Source organism: Stegostoma tigrinum, chromosome 2 (genome assembly GCF_030684315.1).
Source record: "Stegostoma tigrinum isolate sSteTig4 chromosome 2, sSteTig4.hap1, whole genome shotgun sequence".
In the NCBI taxonomy this organism is placed as follows: Eukaryota; Metazoa; Chordata; class Chondrichthyes; order Orectolobiformes; family Stegostomatidae; genus Stegostoma; species Stegostoma tigrinum.
Window position 1 is genome coordinate 123,210,498 of NC_081355.1, and position 27,256 is coordinate 123,237,753.

At 39.9% G+C, this 27,256-nt stretch overlaps 1 protein-coding gene and 1 pseudogene across 4 annotated transcripts in view; one reads left to right on the plus strand and one right to left on the minus strand.

Moving 5' to 3' along the window:
- The window catches only part of LOC125462846 (protein adenylyltransferase SelO, mitochondrial-like), a 67,197-nt pseudogene extending 55,355 nt beyond the window's left edge, over positions 1–11,842 (minus strand).
- Positions 11,843–12,044: 202 nt separating this feature from the next.
- pdss1 (prenyl (decaprenyl) diphosphate synthase, subunit 1) overlaps positions 12,045–27,256 on the plus strand; it is a 28,958-nt gene continuing 13,746 nt past the window's right edge. The window contains exons 1-4 of one of the 4 annotated variants that reach the window (XM_048554628.2): positions 12,045–12,417; positions 15,653–15,720; positions 20,794–20,926; positions 26,579–26,706. In XM_048554628.2, coding sequence (XP_048410585.1) covers positions 12,259–12,417; positions 15,653–15,720; positions 20,794–20,926; positions 26,579–26,706 — 488 coding nt within the window. In that variant the 5' untranslated portion in view covers positions 12,045–12,258. The remainder of the gene's footprint in view (positions 12,418–15,652; positions 15,721–20,793; positions 20,927–26,578; positions 26,707–27,256) is intronic. The other 3 variants (XM_048554637.2, XM_048554644.1, XM_048554652.2) reach the window with 3 other exon arrangements.

Genomic DNA, 27,256 nt, shown 5'->3' on the forward strand with positions numbered 1-27,256 from the left:
TGATGCAGTTGAGAAAGATTACAGCTTAGAGACATTCAGCAGGACTGCAGTTATTTGATAAATGCTGAGATTGTGCCAGGAATGAAACATTTAGGAGTTGTCTCAGAAGCCGTGGGAAATTAATCTTGAGAGAAGAAACAAGAAACAGAAAAATAAAAATAAGCCAAGTTTTCCATTCTGTATTGATGTTCACTTCCTTATGCTCGAAAATGCTAATCACTGTCTTACACAAGAGTCAAAACTTGAACAAGAAAAGACAGGGCCACCAGAGGCAATAAAATCTAAAACTGTGCAGAAATCACAGAAGCATGAGTAGACAGGTAGAAGGAGCAAGAAAAAGACCAAAGGAATATTAATCTTAATTTCATGAGGACTAAAATGAAAAAGGGATGGAAGTCCTGCTACACGTAGACAGAATGAACCTGGAGTATCATATGCAGTTCTAGGCTGCAAAGCTCAAGCATAAATAATAATGGTTTTGGAGATGATACACTACAAGTTTAATGGAATGATAAGTTACATTGTGAGGACTGTTGCAAAGTTGAGTAGAGCACACATGGTTTGGGAGGCAGAAAATTAGAATTTGGTGTTTGTCAAATGCTGGGGGAAAAGCAATACGTGATCCTTTAAAAGATGATGTGCTTTTTCAAAGCTTAGCATCATAAACAGGATGTCTCTGAGCAACTTGAACGTTTCTAAGAGCACAGAGAGCACACAAATTGAAACATTTGTATCAAAAGGCTGTACAGCTAGCAGGCCAACCAGCAGTTTTGTTTTTCTTGTCAAGATGACAAGTTTTGAATTTATCTAATCAATTTGAACCAGGTACTTAGATATCAAAAACCAATTAATTTTAAATCTGATCGTTTGACAACACAGGACCAATGCTATTGTAAGAAATTGATATGTCATCATGGATATAAAAGAGGGAAGTTGGACAAAGACAGGAGATCACACTACTATCTGCCAGACTTAACAGCTCTCGGCTCTCAAGAGAATATTGCTGGCTCTCTCTCAGTTTTCTCTAAGTCTTGGAGAAAACACCACCTAAATCAAAGCTACCAACGGCACAACTAATTAAGATTCCTGAAAGAAGTATCGACGGAGAAGGCATTCTTCATAGAACATTCTGGAAGACACATAACTTGGCTGTAATTTTGAGACACTAAATTCTATTTTTTGTTATTTATATAAGTGGGACTTTATTTATTGGAAGAGCATACCGTTAGGATCTTGTTTTCATCAAGAATAGTTAGTATTTAGAAGTACTTACGCAGTTTGTTAATACTTTAGTTAACTTGTTCACTGTGAGAGTCAGATAAATAAATTTTTGACTATTGATTGTAAAGTGAGTCTCAGGGGTTTATTTTGTTTAATCTCTATAAGTTGCTAAAAGGCAGGTTGCACCACGTTTCTCACTCCTTTTATGGGTTATATGGCGAGGTGCTCCTGTTTGGGTATTTTGGTTTTAGTTCTCAGAAAAGGTTTAACCTCTGCTTTATAACAAAGACAGATTCCACAATCTTGTGTGTAATTGCGGGGGGGGGGGGGGGGTATATACATTTATGTGCATTATCAAATGCTGCGTTTAAGATAATGGCATAAAAGGATGCCATAAGACAGCTGGACTGAAAATTTTCCTTTAAGGCAGTTTCCATAGGAGGAGGCAAAGCTTCAAATTAGAGTGAACCCAACAATGGGTAATATCAGGAAAGCATTTTGTTGCGAAACATTGTTGAGCTTCGTTGAAAATATAAAGCCAAGATTAGCAAATTAAGTTAAGATACAATTCACCCATTATCTAAATTGAAAGATGGAACAGGCTCAAGGGCATGAAAGGTCATGTTTGCAACTGTATAACGTCACAAAAATTGTTAAGTACAATGTAGGTCTTTTTCAACCTCATAACAGTGACATTGAAAGTAAGTAAATGGTGGACATTGAATAACTACTATCAGAAGCAGCTGTCTGGTGAGTGTTAATTTCTCTAAATCTTTAGTTTAATAATCTATTAAATTGAGGCATGGAAGAGGATTGTGGTCCTTAATAGGGCAAATCATGCTCCATGTGGGAACCACCAGAATGCTGCCCTTTTCCTGGAAATGATATGTTTAGGTAGTGTCATCAGTTAGGGTTGTTCAAGGTTTTAGAGCCTGAGCAATAATCGGCATCAATTGTGTTGGATCTGCAGGTTGAAAGACTTACGGATAGCATATTATTAATGTGGTCACTCCACAACTTAGCAGGTAGAGAGAAAATGGGTGTTCAAAAGGCACTCATGGAGGATCAGGCAGGTCGTACCACGGTAACATGAATCCGTCTTGCTCTCTAAGCAGTATTTAGTTCTGAACACAGCTGAGAATGTAGGTTGTCTACAGACAAATCTGTGACACTGAGGCTGATCCAGCTGTGGGCAGGAGGAAGACTGGGAAAGCAATAATGATTGACAGTTTGATATTTAGTAGGAGAGAGAGTGAAGTATTTCTGTGGTGTCAGAAGTAAAGAAGGATGGCATGATGCCTCCCTGTTGCTAGAGCCAAGGATTTTACTTAGGGGCTGCATGAAACTCTGAGGCAGAAGGGTGAACAACTAGATGTTGTAGTACAAATCAGTACCATCAACAGAGATAAAAGATCCAACAGGCAGATCTTAGGGGGCTCGAAAATAAACTAGCAAACCTGACCTCAAAGACAATAATCTCCCAAATTACCCTGCATGCTAGGTGTTATTAAATATAGAAATTAGAACAAACCAGATGGTTTGATGATGCAGCAGATAGGTCTTTAGATTCTTAAGAGACCGGAATCATTCTAAACCAATTGAGATCTATATAGGTAAGATAGATTGTATCTGAGTACAGGTGGGACAAATATCTTTGCAAGGCATTTTGCTTGCGAAGGGTCTAAACTAATTTAGATTGGGTTGGGAAGCAGGATTTAAGATTAGCAAGGAAACAGCAAGGTGCAATGAAGGATTGGGAAAGACAGATAGCACCGCAGTAAGAAGATGTAAGATTTTGTTAAGAATAGTGTAACAGGAAATGTAATAATGTTTAAACAAAGCTTATTTTGAACATACATGAATGTGTCAAATTTGATAAATAAAAATAAGGTTGGTGAGCAGCAAGTGTAGATTGACAGATGTGAACACGATGGCTGTGATTTTCCTTTACCTGAATTGGTGAGAATAAATGTAATGGTTTGATTGAGAAAGAGTCAAAAAATCACATTCTCACCATCAAGTGAAACTACTACCAATACACTCTCCTTCCTTAAATTATAAGACACAGATGATGGAAGCCTATTTGCACATATTTGCATCTCATTAGTTCACAATTTGGAAGCATTAATTTTCCCTTTGCATTTAGATTATCCCTGATTGAGAAACTCAGACAGGGGAGGTAGTGATGTATGTCACTAAGCTAGCATTACAGAACCCCAGACTAATTTTCCATGGCCATGGGTTCAAATCCCACCATGGCAGACCATGAAAAATTAATTCAATCGAAAAAAACATCTCAGGGGTCACTTAAGAACAATTTCTGGGTCACAATCAATTGGAATTAGAGACAGACAGAGACAGAAGCTGACTCCATGCAGAAAAGAACAGTTTAACTGGACTGCTAGAATGGCATGCAGCATAATTAGAACACAGGAAGAGGTTCGAGAAATCAGTAAACTGTTGGGGTTAGAGCTCAAGAAAAATTTCAGAAGCTGTGGGAGTGAGGGTGAAGGAAACCCACAGGCATTTTGCAACTGATCACGAATTCAGCTCAAGTAAAAAATCTAGGGGCAACAGTGGTTTGGTGAAGTCTGCTGTTTGTGAACATACTGGGGCTATGCCTGTAGGTACAGTAGTGCAGTTTTTGAAATCCAGGGAGACACAGTCCCGTATAAAGGAGCCGTTTTTGAGCAAGTTTCAAGACCACGTCATTGAAGATGATAATTAGAATCCATGATAACATTTTCATGAGATTTGTGACCCGGTGCATCACTAATGGCTGCTGGAGTGGGGTTGTGAGGGGCAGGGGAGGTTTGCTGAGAAATCTGTGGAGCCTGTCATGATCACGTTTACCATTTGATGTATTGGACCACAGTATGTTACCTGTATTTGCCTCATGTTAATTCAGGAATGTTACAATCTAAGTTATATCTATCTTCATAGTCTAACCATGTTTGTTAATAATCTTGACATGTTTGTTTAAGTTTTAATTAAAATAAAGAAGTTATTCTTTGTTGACTAAAGAAACCTGGCTGAATCGTTGCTAAGATAACAAAGTGTGAAGCTGGATGAACACAGCAAGCCAAGCAGCATCTCAGGAGCACAAAAGCTGACGTTTCGGGCCTAGACGCTTCATCAGCTTCACACTTTGTTATCTTGGATTCTCCAGCGTCTGAAGTTCCCATTATCTGAATCGTTTCTAATGCTGACCCAGACCAGACTACACTAAGACTTAAGTAACTGACCATAACAAATCAGATCCAAGCTGTGCTATCCTGCCACATGCAAACATGAACGGTTGTGGCCATTGAACAACTCAATCGAGGAGGGTTGAAAGAACTGTGAATGCTGTAAATCAGGAACAAAAATAGAAATTGCTGGAAAACCTCAGCAGATCTGGAGGCATCTGAGGACAGGAATCAAAATTAACATTTTGGGTCGAGTGACCCTTCCTCAGAACAGTTCAACCATCTTCATCTGTTTCATTAATGATCTTTCCTTCAATACAAGGTCAGAAATGGGGATGTTCACTGATGATTGCACAATGTTGAAAACCATTCTTGATTCCTCAGATACTGAAGCTGTCTGTATTCAAATAGAGCAAAACCTGGACAACACCCAGACTTCGAGTGGCAAGTAGCAAGTTACAGTTGTGCCATACAAGTGTCAGTCAATAATGGTCTCCAACAAGAGAGAATCTAACCAACTTCTCTTGACATTTAATAGTGTTACCATTGCTAAACCCACACTACCAGCATTGTGTGGGTACCATTGACAAAACATGACTGGACTAGCCATATAGATACTATTGTAACAAGAATAGGTCAGAAGTTAGGAATCCTGCAGCAAATAATTCAGATCCAGCTTCCCAATAATCTGTTCATAATCTACAAGGCATAAATTACAAGTGATAGAATATTCCCCATTTGCCTGGACTCGTGCAGCTCCAACAACCTGAAGAATATGCTTGACACCATCCAGGACAATCAACCCACTTGATTAATACCATATCCACAAACATTAAATTTGTACAGACACAGTGGCAACAGTGTATACCACTTACAAGATGTACTGCAAAAATTAGCCGAGGCTCCACAGACAGCACCTTCCAAACCCATGGCATCTAGGCAGATAACGGGTAGCAGGTACAAGGGCCACCACCATCGAAAGGTTCCCCTCTATGGGCTAATGGTGGAGACACGTTAATTAAGGCATTTAGGTGGGCATTGGATGATTACTTAAATAGAAACAAAGTTCAGAATTGTGAAGGAAAGGCAGGAGATCAGTATTAAATTCAAATGCTCAGAGAGCTAAAGCAGACATGATAGACTCCTTTTGCAATTCTGTGATTCTGAGATTCCAAACCTCACACCATCCCAACATGGAACTATATCACATTAAAGCAAAATGCTGTAGATGTTGGAAATCTGAAGCAAAGCCAAAGAATGCTAGAGAAACTCAACAGGTCTGGCAGCATTTGTGGAGAGAGAACAGTTAAGAGTCCAAGTATGACATAACTCCTTTCCTCAGGGCTTATTGGAAGATGGAACTGTATCATTTTACTATCACTGAGTCAAACTCCTGGAACTCTCTCCCTAACAGTATTGTGGGTGAAGCTACACTAAATGGACTGTAATAGTTCAAGAAGACAGTTCACCTTCTCAAGCAAATTAGTGATGCGAATAAACAGTAGCCTGTCCAGCGATGCAAACATTCCCGGAATCAATAATTTTTAAAAGTCATCAACCTGGTTAAATATGTTCCTTTTTGGTAACTAGTTGAGAAGTGGCGCTAAAAAGGAAGCTATGTACGCCTCCAACCTCAGCCCTAACAAGACAAACACGTAAGACAAAAAAATAAAAATTAAGAAAAGAATATTTGCAAAATAATGATTTTAATTTTACATCCATGCTAAGTTTATAAAAACACACAACTTAAACATCCAGTTTTATTCAGGAAACAGATAGCATTAATGCAACAAACTAATTAATAATTTAAATGGCATATTGATTCAACACAGAGACCACTGTATTGAAAACTATGTGCTAACCTCTGAAACTGCAACCAGCTTGACTGCCGAGTTGAAAGGTTCTTGGAATACTGCGTCCAGTTCTGGGCGCCCTATTATAGGAAAGATGTGGATGCTTTGGAGAGGGTTCAGAGGAGGTTTACCAGGATGCTGCCTGGACTGGAGGGCTTATCTTATGAAGAGAGGTTGACTGAGCTCGGTCTCTTTTCATTGGAGAAAAGGAGGAGGAGAGGGGACCTAATTGAGGTATACAAGATAATGAGAGGCATAGATAGAGTTGATAGCCAGAGACTATTTCCCAGGGCAGAAATGGCTAGCACGAGGGGTCATAGTTTTAAGCTGGTTGGTGGAAAGTATAGAGGGGATGTCAGAGGCAGGTTCTTTACGCAGAGAGTTGTGAGAGCATGGAATGCGTTGCCAGCAGCAGTTGTGGAAGCAAGGTCATTGGGGTCATTTAAGAGACTGCTGGACATGTATATGGTCACAGAAATTTGAGGGTGCATACATGAGGATCAATGGTCGGCACAACATTGTGGGCTGAAGGGCCTGTTCTGTGCTGTACTGTTCTATGTTCTATGTTCTATGTTCTGGATGAACTGCTGAAAAAATACAATCCCTCACTTGACGTACATAATTTTCTTTGATTGGATCAAGTGGAAAAGAATCTATAAAAAACACAAAGAAATACTATTCACCATCAATAACAAAATGGCAGTCCAGTTTGTTTGTTATCAACAACTCTGTGTCTCTCACCAGAGCAAGTAATTCACCTAATGGCTCCCCCATCCACACAGAAATAACTCTGAAACCCTCATCTCTTCTCCAAACACTGCTTTTCACACTCTAGCCATCGACTGATTGAGGGAGAGAAAACTGAATAAAGGAGTAAACAAAAGGGGGGTAAAGGTAAGTGGAGAGAAAGAGGAGAAGGAAGTGGCTGTAGAGATTGTGAACTGTGAGATTGAAAAAGAGAAAAGATTGAAGGAAAATTAGTTATAAAACAGAGGGAGAAGCAAAGGGGAAAGAATGAAAGACAAAGAGGAAAAAGGGAGAAGAGTGAAGAGGAGGAAAGACAGAAGAAACTATGATATGGGAACCAACCTAACAAGGTGGAATATTGCCAAGGCACATCCTGTCCACAAAAGCCAAGAAATATTCACTACAGTCAATTAGAGCTCAACTAGTCTACTCTCAAACAACACCAACTGATAGAAGATTTTGGTAACAGTGCTATAAAGCATCACTTACTCAACAATAACCTATTCACTGATGCTCAATTTGGGCTTGTCCAGGGTGACTTAGTTCCAGGCCTCATGACATCTTTACCTCTTTCTGATAAGCGAATGCAGTATAGCCCTCTAGGACTTTGCCAGAAATCACACGATACCAGTTTATAGTCCAACAGGTTTATTTGAAATCGCAAGTATTCAGAGCTTTCAGTGTGACTTCACCCGACAAAGCAGCAGCGCTTCAAAAGCTTGTGATTTCAAATAAACCTGTTGAACAATAACCTGGTGTCGCGTGACTTCTGACTTTGTCCACCCAAGTCCTATACCAGCACTTCCATACTGATACTAAAGCAAATTTCAGTTTCACTTGGTGCAAACTATAAGACCACAAGATACAAGCGTAGAATTAGGCCATTTAGCCCATCATGTTTGTTCCAACATTTGATCATGGCTGATATGGTACTCAACCCCATTCTCCTGCCTTCTCCCTGTAACCCTTGGTCAAGGGTCTATCCACCCCTGTCTTAAATGCACTCGTTGACTTGGCTTCCACAGCCCCATGTGGCAAACTACTTGTGGAAACATCTTCTCCACATCCACTCTACCTAGCCTCTCAGTATTCTGTAAATTTCAATCAGATCTCCCCCTTCATCCTTCTAAACTCTACAGAGTACAGATCTAGACTCCGCAACCCGCTCCTCATATGGCAAGCCCTTCACACCCAGGATCATGTTTGCAAACCTCCTCTAGAACCCCTCATCCTTGCTTAGATACAGGGCTAAAAATTGCTCACGCACATCCTTCCTTAGATATAGGGTTAAAAGTAGTTCATAATATTTCAAATGCAGGCCGACAGGAACTCTATGCAACAGCAGCAGTACGTCTCTGGCTCTTGTATTTTAGTCCTCTTGAAGTTTTAATTAATTTAATATTTTATTTTAATTTTAAATTTAATTGTCACATGTACTCAAGTACAGAAGTACAAGAGTACAGTGAAAAGTGTATAACGTCACCACTAATGGTCCCATCTTAGGTACCAAGTTACCTAAGTACAAAAAAAGCTTAAGTACAAAGCAGTGAGTGAAATGAGGGTTAAAAAGTTAAGCATTATTTCATTGAATAACAGAAAAATAAAGAAATGGGTAACAGTTTACATTAAAGTCTTTTGTAGTTTAACCTAGGAAAATAAAGGAATAAGTTAAAAGTTCAACAGTCTTTGAAAAGTCCTCCACTTATCCCGCTCTGCTGTCTATGGTCAATGCTGCCACAGATTCCCAAATGAATGTTAATACTGTATTTGCCTTCTTAAATGCCAACTGAACCTGCATGTTAACCTTAACAGAATCCTGAATTAGGACTCCTAAGTCTCTTTGTGCTTCAGATTTCTGAAGCTTTTCCCATTTAGAAGATAGTTTGTGCCTCTATTCTTTCTACCAAAATGCATACCTTCACACTTACCCATGGCGTATTCAAAACAAAGACAAAAGTAAAGCATGACCACTACTCATCAAGACTGCACTTTACTGCATTCAAGGAAGCCTTGTAAAATTGAAGTCGATGGAAACTGGGAGCAAATTATCTATTATTTGGGGCTGCATCTAACATAAAAGAAGATGGTTGCGATCATTCGAAGTCAATCATCTCAGACCTAAAATATTACTGAGTTAGGATAGTGTCGTACTCCCAACAAGCATCAGGTGCTTAGCAAAGACCCCCTCTCCAATTGATAGTCAAAAGTGGAGTTGTTTGCAAATGACTGCCATAAATCATTTGCAATTCCTCAGACACTGAAACAGACAGTACCTGCAAACAGCTAGAACTGGACAATGTTAAGGTGCAGGCTGATAGTAACAAGTGATATTTCTGCCACACAAGTGCCAAGAGATAACCATCTCCAACAGAGAGATGACCATCTCCAACAGGATAGAATCTAAACTTTTCCTCCTGATATTCTTCAGCAATGCCATCAACATCCTGAGGGTAAAATTACAGGAACGGCCAATAAAGGTGGCTGCAAGTGCTGGTCAGACGTTGGGAATTTTGAAGTAATTCAGCTTCTGGCTCTCCAAAGTCACTGCACCACCTAAAAGGCACAAGTCAGAAATATGGTGGCAAATTCTCCACTTGCCACAATGAATGCATTGTGAACAATATGAAGCAGTTTGGACACTTCTAGGGGAAAGCAGTCTGCTTCATTATTACCCCAGCCACTAAATATTTATTCAAGTTTCTCAACTTGACTACTCTTTTAAGTATTTCATGTTCAATAGCCATCCAAGCAAAGACATTTCTTCAAACCTCTCTCGTCACTTAGGGTGCCGATGTGAAATTGGTGTCAATTTATTAGTGGCTCACGAACAAGAAGAAGTATCTTTCTCTTTACACCTTATCAAAATTCCTCACAATTAAAAAAAAATTATAGTCTTCATCACTGTAAAGAAATTGTCCTAGTATTTCAAGCTCTTTTTCTTTCATAAATAATGCTTCTCAACCATGGTTCCTACCTATGGCACGTACATAGTACACTCACTGTGATTTTAATTATCTTTCTGCAATAGATGACCAAAACTGCATGTACTAGTATCACTGTAGTTCACCAAAATCACTATAACTTTATTGTATAAATTGTATTCAAGGTCCAAACAACACAATCTAACTGCTGTTAGCTTTATATCCCAAATTGCTTTATAGCTCTTGCAATAGCATTTACAAGGAAGTAAGTTACACTTTTTATCCCATTCTTTGGCACTTTTCCATCAATTGATCATTTGTCATGACAAATTAATTTTTAAACATATTTAACAGTACTACTAATGTTGTGGTCATACGAATGATTCTTAAACCTCAGCACAGATGGACATCCACAAACACTGATGTACTCCCACACAGACAGGAACATTGGGAGAACAGTCGACCACTCAGCCCCTTGAGATTTCTCTGCCATTCAATAAGAACATGACTGCTCTGTTGCCTAACTCCAAACGCCTTATTTTGGGTCCATACCACTTAATAGCCTTGATTAATAAAAAATTGTCTACCTCAGATTTTAATTTAACAACTGAATTAGCACTGACAACCTCCACCGCTCTTCGCAAGTATAAGTTGTTTCCAAAACCTCTCCTGAATGGCCAGGCCCTAATTCTTGGATTGCGTCCCCTGGTTCTAGGATCTTCAGCCAGTGAAAATAATTTATCCAAATCAATCCTTTATCTCCCTGTAAATATCCTGAAAATCTCAATTTGATCATCCTTTATTCTCGAGAATTTAGAAGGTTAAAGGCCTAATTTGCCTAATCTCATAATTTAAACCCTGAAGTCCAGGTATCATCATTGCAAAGAGATAACAAGCTGTAGAGCTGGATGAAACACAGCAGGCCAAAAAGCAGCATTTGAGGAGCAGGAAAAGGGTCTAGGCCCAAAAAGTCAGCTTTCCTGCTCCTCAGATGCTGATTGCCCTGCTGTGTTCATCCAGCTCTACACCTTGTTATCTGATTCTCCAACATCTGCAGTTCCTACTATCTCCATCATCATTGCAAACCTGAGTTTAACTCCCTCCAGAATAAAAACATCCTTGCTAAGGTGTGTGGCCATATCTGCTCACAGTATAAGTGGAGTCTAACTAGGGTTATGTATAATGCAGTCTTTAGCCTAAAACTTAGGAAAAATATGATGCAGTGTATTTTGTGCCCAGATGTCCTTTGGTATTTTTCTATTTCTTTTTAATGCTTTCACATACAAAGCTGACGTTTCGGGAGAATGGTCCCGACCCGAAATGTCAGTTTTCCGGCTCTTCTGATGCTGCCTGGCCTGCTGTATTCCTCCAGCTCCACGATATGATATTAAGGCCATCAGAACCACAATGACCTTCAAAAACTTACAAGCATCTGTTTACATGGTATTCTAAAACGCTGGGCCTTGAAAATGCAGTAAATAATCTATCTACTTTACTGCTTGTGGAAGTTGATTTTACCTATTAACTTTTGGAATGTTAAATTCCACTGATCCAAGGAAAACCCCTTACGGTTAATCTCGCTGTAACCCAATTTATCACTGTTGGTAAAATGGTTAGAATCAACTGAATCACATTCTGGAACAGATACAACTTCAAATTCTGTACTTTTCCCTCGACAGAAAATCCCAACAGCCGACTCCCACATCAATCCCAAAATCATCATCTTGATTGTATAATGTTTGAGTTCTTTTATCGCAAACATTGTGCTTTTCTTTCAGCCGCTTCATTTTAGCAAGGATCCAACATGTACTGATTGTTGCATTTTGTGCGAAGTACATGGTACATTTCAGTAAGCAGGTGGGGGTAACTTTTTTTGGACGACAGTTGAACAAAGGTGCACAGACAACAATGATTAATATTTGCAGATCAACCAACTCAACTGATATTTTGATCCAGTAGAAAAGCAGAACTCGACACCAGTTCTCACTCACAGACACTTCAAAACGGGAGAAAAAAATTCGACGTACAAATGGAGAATCTGCATATTTAAATACAACAATTTCCAACAATCCCGAGCAGTTTCCCACAACAGAATAATTTCCGGGTCAAGCGGCACCAAACACTGTGATGTGAAAAATTACTAAGTTTTTCATGCCCATTATTATTTTACGAATAGGTTTCCGTTCGGGCTGATCTAAAACTCAAACACTTATTGTTTTCAAAAGGAAAAATATTCGTGGTATAATTTGTTCACACATTCATTCCCAGACCCCTTCGCTGGACACGGGAAGGGGACGGGACAGGACGGGACGGGAGAAACCGGTAAAAATGGCGCTGTTTTTGAGCCGTTGCTGCGCGTGGAATAGACAAAGCGCGTTCGCGAACGGCGCGTTGATGAGCGGTCTGTTCAACGGTCGCCGGGACCGCGAGATCCCTTCGGCCAGCCTTCTGGCTCGCAGCGTCTGCCACCAGCATAGTCTGTTGAAGGTAAGGAAGGAGCTGAAGGGCAAGGTGCGAGGCCCCGAGGGTGAGAAGAAGGTCACCCTGCCCAGCGTTAAACAACTGTCAAAGCTCCTTAGCTGGCTATAACCTACCTTGTTGGCAGCAATGCTTACCCGGGATGTGGACGCGTTTCTATTCTGCGTAGAATCGTCACTGTCTTTACAATGTAGTCCATTCGGCCTGTCATTATCCGTACAGGTACTGTACAACAACAGCTCAGGTAGTTCCCAAACCCTTCCCTTCCCCTGTAGTACTGTAGATATATTTATCCCTCTTCAAATGCTTATCCAGTTCCCTTTTGAAAACCCCGATTGAACCTACATTCACCACACTGTGCGGCAGGACATTCCAGATCCTAGCCATTCACTGGACTAAGGATTAAAAATCCCTCCTGTCGCTCTGGGACCTTCCCGTTCATTCAAATTCAGCGGGTTTCTTTTCGTGTTTCAACAATGGGAACAGTTTCTATTTCACAGTGTCGGTCCTTCGTGATTTTTGAACACTTTCTCCGGAATCTCCTCTTCACCTTCTCTAAAGAGAACGCTCACATCTCCGTAATCAATGCTTCATTGACTGAAATACAATGCGTCCGGTATTAATGTGATCCCAGTATTAAAAATTTGGGGTGTTCGATTCTTTTCAATCAGGGAGATAGGTTTGGGAAGGAGGCCATTTAAGTGTTCATGGAGTCATACAGCAAGGAAGCAGGCCATTTGGTCCACCTCGTCCTTGCTGACTGGGTATCCTAAATTAATCTAGTCCCATTTGCCAGCATTTGGCCCATATCCCTTGGAACCCTTCCTGTTTCATACACCCATCCAGATGTCTTTTACTGTTTGTAAGTGTACAGACCTCCTCCACTTCCTGTAATAGGTCGTTCTATATACATACCACCCACTGCATGAATAAGTTACTGTTCAGGTCCTTTTAAATCTTTCCCCTCTCACACTAAACCAATGCCCTCTAGTTTTGGACATCCCCCACCTAGAATTTTCACCCTATCCAAGCTCCTCGTGTTTTTGTCAACTTCAGTAAAGGTCACCCCTCAGCTTCTGTCCCAGGGAAATAAGCCTCCGTGACTTCTGCCTATTCCTGTAACTCAAAACTCTCCAATCCTGGCAACACCCTTGTAAATCTTTTCTGTAACCTCTCAAGTCTAATAACTTCTTCCTATAGAAAAGCAAGCAAAATTTTATGTATGTTCTAAAAGTGACCTCACCAATGTCCTATATAGCTGCAACATGACATCCCAACTCATTCGCTCAGTGTTCTGACCAATGAAGGCAAGCTTGTTAAACACCACCTTCGCTACCCTGTCTACCTGCAACTCCACTTTCAAGGAACTATGCACCCCTTGGTCTTTTTGTTAGGCAATTCTCCGCAGGGTCTTACCATTAACTGTATACGTTCTGTCCTGGTTTGCCTTTCCAAAATGCAGTACCTCACATTTATCTAAATGAAACTCCATCTGCCACTCCTCCACTCTTTTAGACAAAAAAGATAAAGGCCCATCCCTGACACAGCCCCCATCACATACTCCCCGGATGAAGACAGTGCCACGTTAAGCACAATCTGTCCTCTTAAAACAGAAAAGTGAAAGTTTCCCTGACTTTTGAACCAAAATGAAACTCCAGTGACTCTAGAAAAAGAAAAGCAACCAAAACAAATGGCTTTTCTCAACTCTACCCCCACCAACAATTCTTGGTAGGGATAACAAGAGGCCAAAATGTGGATTAAATATTTCTTGATAAAGCCAACAGCCCCCATGGCTCTTACAGGGGAATCAAAGAGAAAATAAGACAGATAATGGGAACTGCATATGCTGGAGAATCCGAGATAACAAACTGTGGAGCTGGATGAACACAGCAGGCCAAGCAGCATCTTAGGAACCCCTGTTCTTGGCCACTAACCCGAAAACAAAACCAACTCGAAAAGCAAAATGGAACTGATTTGCCACTCATTGGCCCATCTGATCAAAATCCTTTTGTACTCTGAGATAATGAGTTGATGAACAGACAGTGTTTCTTCCAAAAGCTGAACAGCTGACCAGTCAGACTTTTTTAAAAATTAACAGTCAGATCTTTAAGGTGCTTATGTGCACCAACAAAAGGGCCGTAGATGAAGGGGCCTCCCAGCTGATGTTCCCCAAAAGTCATTGGTGTCTCTGAGTCATGGAGCATAGAACAGCACAGGACAATGTTATGCCAAATGTGATACCAAATTAAACTAATCCTTTCTGCCTGCCCTTGGTCTATATCCTTCCATTTTGTGCATATTCATGTGCTTATCTAAAAGTCCCTTAAACGCTGCCATTGTATCTGCCTCTACCATCACCTGTGGCAGTACGTTCCAGACTCTTGCCACTCTGTGTTTTTGGGGGGAAAAAAATCCTTTCCGTCTCAACTTCTTCCCCTCTCGCTTTAAACGCATGCTCCCTAGTATTAGACATTTCGACTCTGGGAGAAAAAGATTCTGACCATCAACGTGCTCTCTGTACCTCATAATTTTGTATCAAGTGTCCCCTCAGCCTCTGTCACTCCAGACAAAACAACGTGAGTTTTTCTAGATAACACGGTGTGAAGCTGGATGAACCTAGCAGGCCACGCAGCATCAGAGGAGCAGGAAAGTTGACATTTTGGGTCAAGACCCTTCTTCTGAAATGGGGAAGAATTTTATTAATTTAATGTTTTAATAATTTGAATTTTATAATGAGTTTTTCTAACCTCTCCTTTTTTCGCTCATACCCTCTAATTTAGGCAGCATCCTGGTAAACCTTTTCTGCACTCTCTCCAAAGCCTCCACACCCTTCCTGTAATGTGGCAACCAGAATTGCATAAAATACTCCGTGTTGCCTAACCAAAATCTTACAAAGCTGCAACAAGACATCCTGACTCTACTCAATTCCCTGACCATTGAACACAAGCATTCCTTGCACCTTATTTACCAGCTTATCTACTTGTGTGGTTACTTCCAGGGAGCTATGTAGTTGAACCCCAAGACCTCTCTGTGCCTCAGTGCTGTCCAGGGTCCTGCCATTACCATTGATCTCCCAAAATGCAACACTTCACACTTACCTGGATTGGACTCCATCGGCCATTGTTTTACTTGCATGTTTTTAATTAGATGATTGTGCTATCTGTTAAGATACAGAGTGGAAGATCTTGTGTGTTTAGATATCCTGCTAGTATTCTCAAATCAGTGTTTTTATTTTCTCCTACAGGACCAGCATTTACATAGAAGAATGTGTTTAAACACTACAGCTTACAAGAAGCCAAATTTCTTTTGGAGGTAAGGACTCTTGGAGAATCTGACTGTGCAAGACACTTCATTGAGATATTACCAACACGGTCAGTGATTTCTAGAAGACATAACGAATAATGGTGTTGTTTGTCCATTTGGCGACAGTTAAGTATCATTGTCTGTTGGTCTGCAGTCATGTGTGCCAGATCATGGACAGATGCCAAATTTCCTTTTTTTATGAAAGACATTAGTATGTGTCTTATACTTGAAGTCATTACCATTAAGAAGGATAAGGGCAGCAGCCTTAAGCTAAGCCATACAGCATCCTGACTTGGAACTAGATTCTATTTCTTCACTTTCACTGGGTTAAAACACTAGAACACCATCCTGAGCAGCATTTTTGATGTACCAACACCACTTTGTCTCACCTTTTTATTAAGAGCAATTTGGAATGGGCAATAAATGCGAGTCTAAATGGCAACGGTCGTATCCCATGAACAAATAGGTGAAAAATATCCTTCACTTTAGCAGCAATACCTGTGCGTCCATTTTGCATTATAGAACCATTCTGATTGGAATTAACTTGCTGAACCATGGAAAAAATCCAGAATCTTTAAATGTGTGTTTGCATGAGAACTTTTGAATTAAGTGCCTAAAGATGTAATTGTTATCAAAACTAGATATGTCAGCAGCACTTTCTTCTTACATTTGCTTAAAGCACAAACTGTGGCCCTGTTCATTTGCCTGCTGATATTTGATTGGAGTATGTAGTCTATGGTTGGAAGTTTTGGCAGTCCAGGAATCCTTTGTTCTAAGAGTAGTAACTTTACAGGCAGTCCTGTACTGGAGTGCAATCCCATAACGGAGTATGTGAATATTTATTTTAAAGTTTCAACATGCTACATTTCCTCATTTATAGACAGCTACTTTACACTGTTCTATATTATATTCTAACTTGCATACAAATTGACTTACAAATGTATTCAAATACAGAACCCAGTCGCAAACCCTAGGACTACTAAGTTTTCCAAACTTCATAAAGATGTTTATATTTTGTTAAAATTCAGTGCTAGATATGGCTGTAACTGCGAAATCCCATAGTATGTACAATGAAATGTTAAGAAATATTAGGATGGGGGGAAAAATGGTGATCTGATACAAGCCAACCTTTTAATGGATGGGTGGGTAACTGTTAAGAAAAAGAAAACACATGATTAGAGGTCCAGTGCATTAAGTAAATCAATTTTGATTAAAGATGATTTTTACTATATTTGTCTCAATTTATACGAGTTTTGAGCAGATTTGTAGCTCAGGTTGAGGTTCTGGATGTGAGTTTGCTCGCTGAGCTGGAAGGTTAGTTTTCAGACGTTTCGTCACCACTCTAGGTAACATCATCAGTGAGCCTCCGGTGAAGTGCTGGTGTTATGTCCTGCTTTCTATTTATCTGTTTAGGTTTCCTTGGGTTGGTGATGTCATTTCCTGTTCTTTTTATCAGAGGATGGTAGATGGGCTCCAAATCAATGTGTTTGTTGATGGAGTTCCGGTTGAAATGCCATGCTTCTGGGAATTCTCGTGTGTGTCTCTGTTTGGCTTGTCCTAGGATGGATGTGTTGTCCCAATCAAAGTGGTGTCCTTCCTCATCAGTATGTAAGGATACTAGTGATAGTGGATCATGTCTTTTTGTGGCTAGTTGATGTTCATGTATCCTGGTGGCTAGCTTTCTGCCAGTTTGTCCAATGTAGTGTTTGTCACAGTTCTTGCAAGGTATTTTGTAAATGCCGTTCGTTTTGCTTGTTGTCTGTATAGGGTCTTAAGTTCATTAGCTGCTGTTTTAGCGTGTTGGTGGGTTTGTGGGCTACCGTGATGCTGAGAGGTCTGTGTAGTCTGGCAGTCATTTCAGAAATGCCTTCGATGTAGGGGAGAGTGGTTATGGTTTCTGGGCCCGTTTTGTCTGTTTGTTTGGGTTTGTTGCTGAGAATTCGGCAGACTGTGTTCATTGGGTACCCGTTCTTTTTGAATATGCTGTATAGGTGATTTTCTTCTGCTCTTCGTAGTTCCTCTGTGCTGCAGCGTGTTGAGGCTCGTTGAAATAATGTTCTAATGCAGCTTCATTTGTGCGTGTTGGGATGGTTGCTCCTGTAGTTCCGAATTTGGTCCGTATGTGTTGTTTTCCTATAGACGCTGGTTTGAAGTTAAGCACGTAAATAGAAAGCGAGGCACAACACCAGCGCTTCACCGGAAGCTCACTGATGATGTTACCTAGAATGGTGACGAAACGTCTGAAAACGAACCTTCCAGCTCAGCGAGCAAACTCACGTCCAGTGTCTCAGTTTAATTTGATGTTAATAATTGAAGTTTTGACAATGGTAAATTTGAGAAGACTTTTTTATAAAAGATATTTGGCTTAATAGATAAAGGTATGGAGTACAAAAGCAAAGTAATGCCAAACTCTTTAGAAATCACAGGTCAGGGCCAGTTGTGATATTGCCAAATTTTGGGCACTCTTCTTTAAGCCGAGTGGATTACTTGGAGAGTATGGTGATTGTCCTTTTTAAAAGAGGCTCAGCAGACTTAATAATGTTCAAAATCATGCAGTGCTTACTAAATAAGGAGGAGCTGGTTCCACCTCAATTTTCATACTCTATGAGCATGAATATTTTGACCCTATCCATTCTGTCCAGACCCTTTTGAATGCTTCTGTCAGATCTCCTCTTGGCCTTCTCTTCAAGTAAATCCTCCTAGCTTCTCTTGAGGCTTCTTAACGCAGTACCTTCCAAACTCTCAACTAAGATCAGAAGGAGAAGAGTAGTATATAAGTGGGAATAGCACCAACCGTAACTTCCCCTCCAAGCCACTCAGGGCTCAACTTGGTAATGTATTGTCCTTTCTCCAGTGTCACGATGTTAAAATCCTAGAACTCTCTAACAGCATTGTGTCTACCTGCACTAATAGTGGCCACCTACCACTATCTTAAAGGCAACTAAAGATGGGTAAAAGATGCTGGCTGGTTAGAAAACCCTAAATGAAGAAAAAATTGAAAACCAGTTTAACTTAAGTTGGCAAATCTATCTGTTCCAATCAGATGTTAAGAAAATGATTACAGCAAAAATTACACTTAATTAGACAGTAGACCCAGCTGCTCCAAAATGAAATAGCAGTCCTTGGCTGGGGCTATGCCTTTTTTTCTGCACAAAGTGAAAAAAGATCTTTAATAACCATTTCAAAACCATGGTGTAAAATGCTTAAATACATCTTTGACCCCTGATTTGGGTTTTTTAATATATTCATCAAATCCCTACTACAGTGTGGAAACAGGCCCTTCAGCCCAACAAGTCCACACCGACTGTCAGAGCATTGCACCCAGACCTATCCGCCTTTAACCCTACTCTACACATCCCTGAACACTATACGAGCAATTTAGCATGGTCAATCCACCTAGCTTACACATCTTTGGACTGGGAGGAAATTGGAGCACCTGGAGGAAACCCATGCAGACAGGGGGAGAATTTGCAAGCTCCACACAGACAGTTGCCTGAGGGTGGAATTGAACCGGGGCCCCTGGTGCTGCGTCACAGCACCACTAACAACTGAGCCATTGTGCTGTCAGGTTCTCAATTAGCTATACATGTATAAGCAGTTCATATTCAATCCAAGATTGACCAGGAATTTCATTGGTTTCTTTACAATTAGTGGTCATTTTAGTGATGTCACTTCCTGCTATCTCCTGATTCATTCTTTTTCCACCTAAAGACAATATAGCACTGGAAATGCAATGTATATGTTTAGGCCAAGTAGGGTCACCTTCCATTATTTTTTTTCTCAAATGATAATCTAAATAACAGGGCCACAAAACTCCATACTGCATCTTATGAGCACAAACGTTCTGTTACACCCAAACCCTGAGCGAGGTTCCCCAATTTGTTACAGTTCCACATGAATGCCCCAAATCATTACCTTCCCAAGTAAGAAGAATAAAATGGCTTCTTTTCTTTTTTAGTCACCTGACCCCTTGGTTGGTGGGAACACAATTAATTTGAAAATAGATATCTGTCCTTGCAGATTCTTATCTCCTAGACTTAAAGGGACTTGTATTTTTAACAGGTGCCAATTTAATGGGGCTTTTGTGAATTAATCAAAAGTAAATTTAATAATTACTAAATGCAGTAAGAGTTAGTAACAACACCGGCCAATTGTTGTAACTAACCATCGGTCTTTTACATGCATTTGTTCCAAACGCAATACTTCAAAACATTACCTGTCTCTTTTAAGTAAAACTGTGCATGTGACAAAGCCGAAGCCAAAAACGATAAAGCCATAAATCTTATTTTTGACTTATTTAATGATTCTGCTCCAACAAAAACTGTTACTAATAATTTAAATAGAATATTTTAATTCCTCATTTGTTTGATCAAGTATGTATTATAAACTGTTCAAAAATAACTGAAACCTGCAGTGATAGCCAGAACTTTAGACAGTTCTCCAGCTGAGGTTGAACTAGTGTTTTATTTAAGTTCAAAACTTTCTTGATATTGTACTCTGTGACCCTGTTGATAACACCTAGATACCCCTGCTCCTTCAGCCACTAAAATTTATAGTATTTATCTTGCCTCTGTGTTCTTCCTAACAAAATAAATTTTTTCTCACTTGTCTCCATTGCACTTCATTCATCTCTGTCTGGTCTGGTCTGCCCATTCTACCAACTTGTCCATGTGTTTTTGGAGGCTATAATCTCTTCATCACAGTTCACAATGCTCCATTGTAAAATTTTAAATTAGAAGAATTAACTGGATAATTGTTAATGGAGGAGGTGGGTGGTGTGGAGGACGGGAAAGGAATGGGATTAATGAAGGAGTTATTTTGAAGAGCTGGTTAGATAGGCTCAATGGCCTTTTCCTGTGCTGCATCATTCCATTATTCTCGGAAAATAATTCTGGTTATATTATGGAATCTTCAGTATTCTAATGTTGACCAATAACTCCATATTTAAAAGGCATGTTGAAAAAGGAAAGATCGGTATTTTTCCTCAAAAAACCAAAATCATCAGATATTTTGAAATTTTAATTTAAATTAACTTTATATACAGAAGCCACTAACACCAAGGTTGACTCTTTCCTGTTTTAGAAGTCCATCCAGATTTATGTACACGACTAGAACTAAATGCTGCCGCAACCAGGTGCACAGTGACAAACTACATAAAAGCCCCTATGCATTGGTTCAGAATGACCTGAAGAATCTATATGATGAAATCAGGCAGGTATGTCAGTCCAGTGGCTTTCATTTCTACTAGCCAAAGTTCTCATTTTCATAAATAGAGGGTTTCAAAACTGGGTAATGGCAGAAGTATAATGCTTTAGCTATTAAATGTTACCACTTCAGTAGTGAAATCATGTCCATTTGATGATAGGTCATGGCAAAAACCGAAAGGCTTTTGATACAAAGTATTTAATCTTCATTTTAAAAGTAGAGATTCTGCAACGCAGCAGTAGGGGAGGTGATGGCCTGGTGGTATTATCACTGGATTGTTAATCCAGAGACCCAGATAACGTTCTGGGGACCTAGGTTCGAATCCTGACATGGCAGAGGGTGGAATTTGAATTCAATGAATATCTGGAATTGGGAATCAAATGATGACTGTGAATCCCTTGTCAATTGTCAGGAAAAACCCATGTGATTCACTAATGCCTTTGAGGGAAAGAAACTGCCATCCTTACCTGGTCTGGCCTACGTGTGACTCCAGTCCCAGATCAATGTGTGGTTGACTCTTAACTGCCCTCTGGACAATTAATGATGGGCAATAAATGCTGCCTAACCAGCGACACCCTCATCCCATGAATGAATAAAGACAAAGAAATGTTAAGCCAGGAGAATACAGGTTTTTTTACTCTGTCCAGTTGGCAATCTTAAAAGCCATTTCCCAAGTTGATGGCTTTCCATGTCAAATAGTGAGAAACTGAGAATGACCCAACTAATGAAAATCTTGTTTTCTGAATTGACCTGAGGTCAGGGAATCTAGTTTACTGGTTAATCCTCTCAAATAGAATTTTTCCTCCTTGATGGAAGCCAACAGCTTTTTAATAAGCATAATTAAAGGGTTATTGAGCTGGGAGCAAATCACATCATAGCTGGTAGGCAGAAGGCCCTTGTCGTCAATGACTACTCACCATAATCTTTGGTTTTATAATGCAGACTGAAATGGCAAAAGAACGCCATCAAAAATACAGGAAAATAAAAAGGTATGGCCTTTACGTACCTGGGAATAGGCTATTTTAGAATGTGTAAAAAGATAGGATTAATAAAGGATCGCACAGTTAAGAGAAGTGTTCAGAACGTGGTAGAATTGGAAATTCAGTTTGGGCAGAGCAATTGAAGTCTTGAACTGTTGTCCTCAACTTAAATAAGGTCAATTTCTAAGATGTGAAGAAAGACTTAACTGTAGTGGACTGGAAGGTTGGTAGGTCAGCAATGGCGAACCAGCAAAAAAACTTCTTCCTGTCATAAAAGGATTCAGTGAGAAGGATGAAGCAAAACACAAAGGGCTGTTGTGGTGCAGCGGTAGTGTCCTTACCACTGAATGGGGAAACTTGGACTCAAATCCCACCTGCTCCAGAGATGTGTAATAACATCTGTGAGCAGGTTGATTAGGAAAAGAGGTTAAATAATTTTGTAAAACTGTATGGTTAATGAAGGCAGTCAAGGAGAGCATCCAATCAAAACTAAAGCGTACAAACTGGTGAAAACCAATGATAGATCGGAGAATGTGCAGTTTTTGTTCTTTATGATTGGAAAAACTGAATAAAGAGGGAATAAGTTAACCAGAAATATGAAAACAAATATGAAGAACTTCGATGGATATTTTTAAAAAGAGCCGCTAAAATGAGAATGGGACCTGGGAGGAAGGGACTGGGTTATCGATGACTCAAACCACTGTTTGTCGGTTTTGATCAACACTGAACTGTCCCTAAGCTATTGGAGTAAGGTGCTAATGGGAGGGACTGTCTTGAATTCAGTTCAATCAAGAATGATAAAGTATTTAACAAACTAATGAAAATGAAGGCAAACCAGCTGGCAGGACCTGATGTCCTGATTTTAAAGGAAGTGGTTGCAGAGAAAGTGGAGGCTTTGATGGAAATATTCCACACCTTTTGAATTTTGGGAGAGTTCCAGTGGATTGGAAAACTGCTAATGTGATGCTCCTATTCAAAAAGGGAGGGAGATTGATAGGCTAACTGGCCTACAGTTTCCTGAAGCGTATCATTGAGAATGTTCTGCAGTCTACTTTTAAGGGGGAAAAATAGCAAGATATTTTGAAAAACTCAACACAAATAGTCAATGTGGTATTTTGAAAAGAAAATCATGTTTGACAAATTTGGTAGGGTTCTTTGAGGATATACCAAGCAGAATTGATAGAGAAATAATAGATATAGTGGATTCGGAATTCCAGAAGACATTTAGTAGGATGCCACGTGTAATGTAATTGTGTAAAATAGCACATGGTATTAGGATGATTTTATTAGCATGGGTTGAGGATGGCTTAATATGTGGAAACCAGAGCTGGAATTAACTGGTAAGGTTGGAAAGACATAACTAGCCGCATGAATCAATGCTGGATCTTCAATTATTTATTACCTATTAATGACTGAGAATAGGGAATAAAGTGTAATCTATCCAAATTTGCTACTGATACAAAAATATATATTATGGTGATGTGAGGAATCAGCAAAAACCTGGCAGATGGAGTTTCATGAAGTAAAGTTTGAGGCCAAACACTTTGATAGGATGAGACGGAGAGACTCTTAACAAAAAAGTGTGGTGCAGAGCACTTGCTGTGTTCTTGTGCATGTACACAAAGTTAGCATGCAGGTGCAGCAAGTAATTAAGATGGCAAATGAAATTTTGGCCTTTATTGCTAGTGGGTTAAAGTTTAAAATTGGGAAGTCTTGTTATAGGATCTTGGTGAGGCCACACCTGGAGTATTGTGTACAGTTTTGGTTCCGGTGAGTTTTTTTTAAAATATATATATATTATATACTGTCAACGGAGATAGCTCGAGATTAGTTAGGATAAATTTTCAGACGAAGGGATTGACTTATCAAAAATGGCTAAACATTAGGCCTTTATTCATTAGAATTTTCAAGGATGTGGGTGATCTTATTGAAACATTCATGGTTCTGAAGGGGTTTGACAGGATGTATGTCGAGAAGCTATTTCCATTTGTAGAAAATTTTGAACAAGGTACAAGGTTGCAGAATAACAAGACATGCCTTTGAAACTGAGCTGTGAAAGAAATTCTTCTCCCAGATGGCAGTGAATCCCTGGATTTCTCTATCCCAGAAATTTTTAGATACGTGATCATTGAAAATATTTAAAGAGGAAGTAGGTTGATCTTTGAAATATCATGGAATTGAGGGCTGAGGAGCTGGCACAAAAGAGTTGAGGCCTGGTCGTTGCTCTTGTAGAATGGCGGGGCTGGATGTCCTAGTCATGCTCCTATTTCTTATGTTCTTATCTACCTTTCCCTAAATTCAGGGTTGACCGTTTTCAGCAGATAGCAACCAATGTATGTCTGGACAGTACTGTTGTTAGTTTATTTGTTTGTATTGATTTAAAATCCTTTTTAAAATTGCTTTTAGCATCATAAAAACATTTTTAAATTAAAAGCCTGATGATTCTTTCCTAAATCTGCAAAATAGAATATATATTATATCCCTGTGAATGCATAATATTATTACCTGCATTACATCTACTGAGTTATCCTGACCATTAATGTCTCATTGCACAGCTAATATTAAAGACGAAGAGTTGAGGAGAGACAGAAGTGAGAGATAGTTATAGATTCCTCAGTTTAGGGATGATACAAATGAGAGATTTTTGCAATCATGTTGCACCCTGTTGAATATATAGGCAGAAGGGTAAAGACATAGCTGGGTTTGCCTGTAATCTTTTTTTAACACTTATTCATGAGACTTGGCCTCTACTGTCTAGGCCAACATTTATTACCCATTCCTAGTTGCAAAGATCTGGAGTTGCATGTAGGCCAGATCATTTGATTTTTTTAAATTTATTGTCATGTGTACCAAAATACAGTGAAAAGCTTTGTTTACAAGCGGTACAGGCAGATCATAGTAAGCAAAGGATGTACAGATGAACAAGACTGAGGCATACAGGTTACATTGCACAGGACATGCACCAGGCATGATCAGCATTATTTGAGGCTAGAGAGTCCTCGTATCAGTCTGATAGCCAGGAAGAAGCTGTTCCTGAGCCTGCTCGTGCATGAGTTCAGGCTTCTCTATTCTCTACCTGACAGAAGAGGTTGTAGGAGATCATTAGTGGGGTGCAATGGGTCTTTGGCAGCCTTTCTGAGGCAGTGAGCCTTGTAAATGGAGTCCATGGATGGAAGGTTGGCATCCGCGATGGTCTGGGCAGTGCACACCCCTTCTGTAGTTTCTTATGGTCATGGTCAGAGCAGTGGACATTCTAGGCACCCAGACAGTATGCTTTCAACAGTGCATCTGTAGAAATTGGTGAGGGACTTTATGGACATGCCAAATTTCCTGAGCCGCTAGAGGAAGAAAGGAAAAAGAGGCATTGTTGTGTCTTTTTGACTGTCGCATCTACATGAAAAGTCTAGTACAGGTTGTTGGTTATTGTTACTCCGAGGAACTTGATGTTCTTCACCATCTCAACCTCAGTGTATATGGGAGCATGTTCTCCTTTATTTCTGAACGAGCAGTTCTTTAGTTTTTGCTGACTTTGAGAGATGTATTGTTTTCTTTGCACAATGTCACTATTTTTTGTAATTTGACTCGTTGTTAGATATCCATCCAAATACAGTGGTGTTGTCAGCGAACTTGACAACACAGTCATAGGTGTAAAGGGGGTAAAGTGGGGGCCTGAAGATGCATCTTTTAGGGGACCCCAGTGTTATTGTGGAGGAGGTGCAGTTACCTATCTTCACGGATTGCAGTCTGCGGGTCAGAAGGCTGAAGATCCAGTTACAGGCAGCAGAGCCCAGATCAAGGTCACAGAGCTTTGTGGCCAGTCTGGAGGCGATAATGGAGTTGACTACAGCTCTGCATTCAATGAGCAGGAGTCTGACTTGGGTGTCTTTTTTGTTATCCAGATGTTCCAGGGATGAGTGCAGGGCTAGGGATATGGCATCCTCTCTGGACCTGTTACGTCAGTAGGCAAATTGTAGGGGTTCAAGGCAGGTTGGGAGACTGAAGTTGATATGATCAGGTAAGGAAGGCCGGTTTTCTTCCCAAACGAACATTAGTGAATCAGATGGGTTTTTACCACAATCGTCGCCATTAGGCCAGCATTTTTTTTAAATTCCAGATTTTCTAGTGAAATCTGAATTCAATAATCTTCCACGATGGGATTCAAACTCATGTCCCAAAAACATTAAACCAAAAGTCCAAAGAACTGCAGATGCTGGAAATCAGAAATTAAAACAAATTGCTGGAAAAACAGATCTGCCAGTATTTATGGAGAGAAAACAGCATTAATGTTTTGGATGAGTAACCCTCCTTTAGAACATTAGCCTGGGATTCTGGATTACTTGTCCAGTGACATTAGCACCATACCACCATCTCCCCACCACGCGTTGACTAAATATCCTGTTAAGTTTGGCAAATGTGCACCCTTTCTGGGCAAAAGATTTCTGCTAAATGTAGAACTATTCCCCAAGATGTGTTACAATCTTTGGAAGAAGATAAAGCAAGAAAGTGAGGAAGAGTACGGCAAGCATTTAGTTTGTGATCTTGCAAGTTATTGTTTTGGGTAATTAATCTTCTACAATACAAGCACAGTTAATCTGTTTGTTTTCCCTATTATTTTCATCAGTTATTAATATGTAAAACACTTCTTTTTTTTCTGAAATGTAACTGTTTAAATGACCTTTCAGCTATTAGCAGTTTCTTCAGACCTGAAGGCAATTTGCGATTATTACTTTGATGGAAAAGGGAAGGCTTTTCGGCCAATGATTGTGATATTAATGGCAAAAGCGTGCAATATCCACCATGGCAAGAACATGTGAGTGAAGTAAATTTTGCAAAGTTAACTGAAATAAAAAAAAACTTTTGAGTAGACCTGCGAAGTATGGGATGTGAAGCAACTAAAGATGGTTGGGCCTAGGATATTACCCTGAGGAGCTTCTGGTCAGGTGTCCTCAAGCTCCGATAACTGACCTAGTTAGTCTAGATCCGAAATGTCAGCTCTCCTGCTCCTCTGATGCTGCTTGGCCTGCTGTGTTCATCCAGTTCTACACCTTGTTATCTCAGATTCTCCAGCATCACAGTTCCTACTATCTCTGTAACAAGTTTTTTTTAAAAGTGTGACAAGAATATTTTTGAAGAACTCCTGAAAGGAAGTATACAACATGTTGATTACTTAGGAGTGAGAGATAGTAGGAGGCTGTTCAGCCCCTTGAGCCTGTTCCACCATTCAGTGAGATCAGAACTATTCTGAAGAGGAGTCACTGGACTTAATTGTTAACTCTGCTTCTTTTCACAGATGCTAACAGACCTGTTGAGTTCTCCAAAATTCCTATTAGAAAGTAGTTTAGCTGTAGTATCTTGCTAAA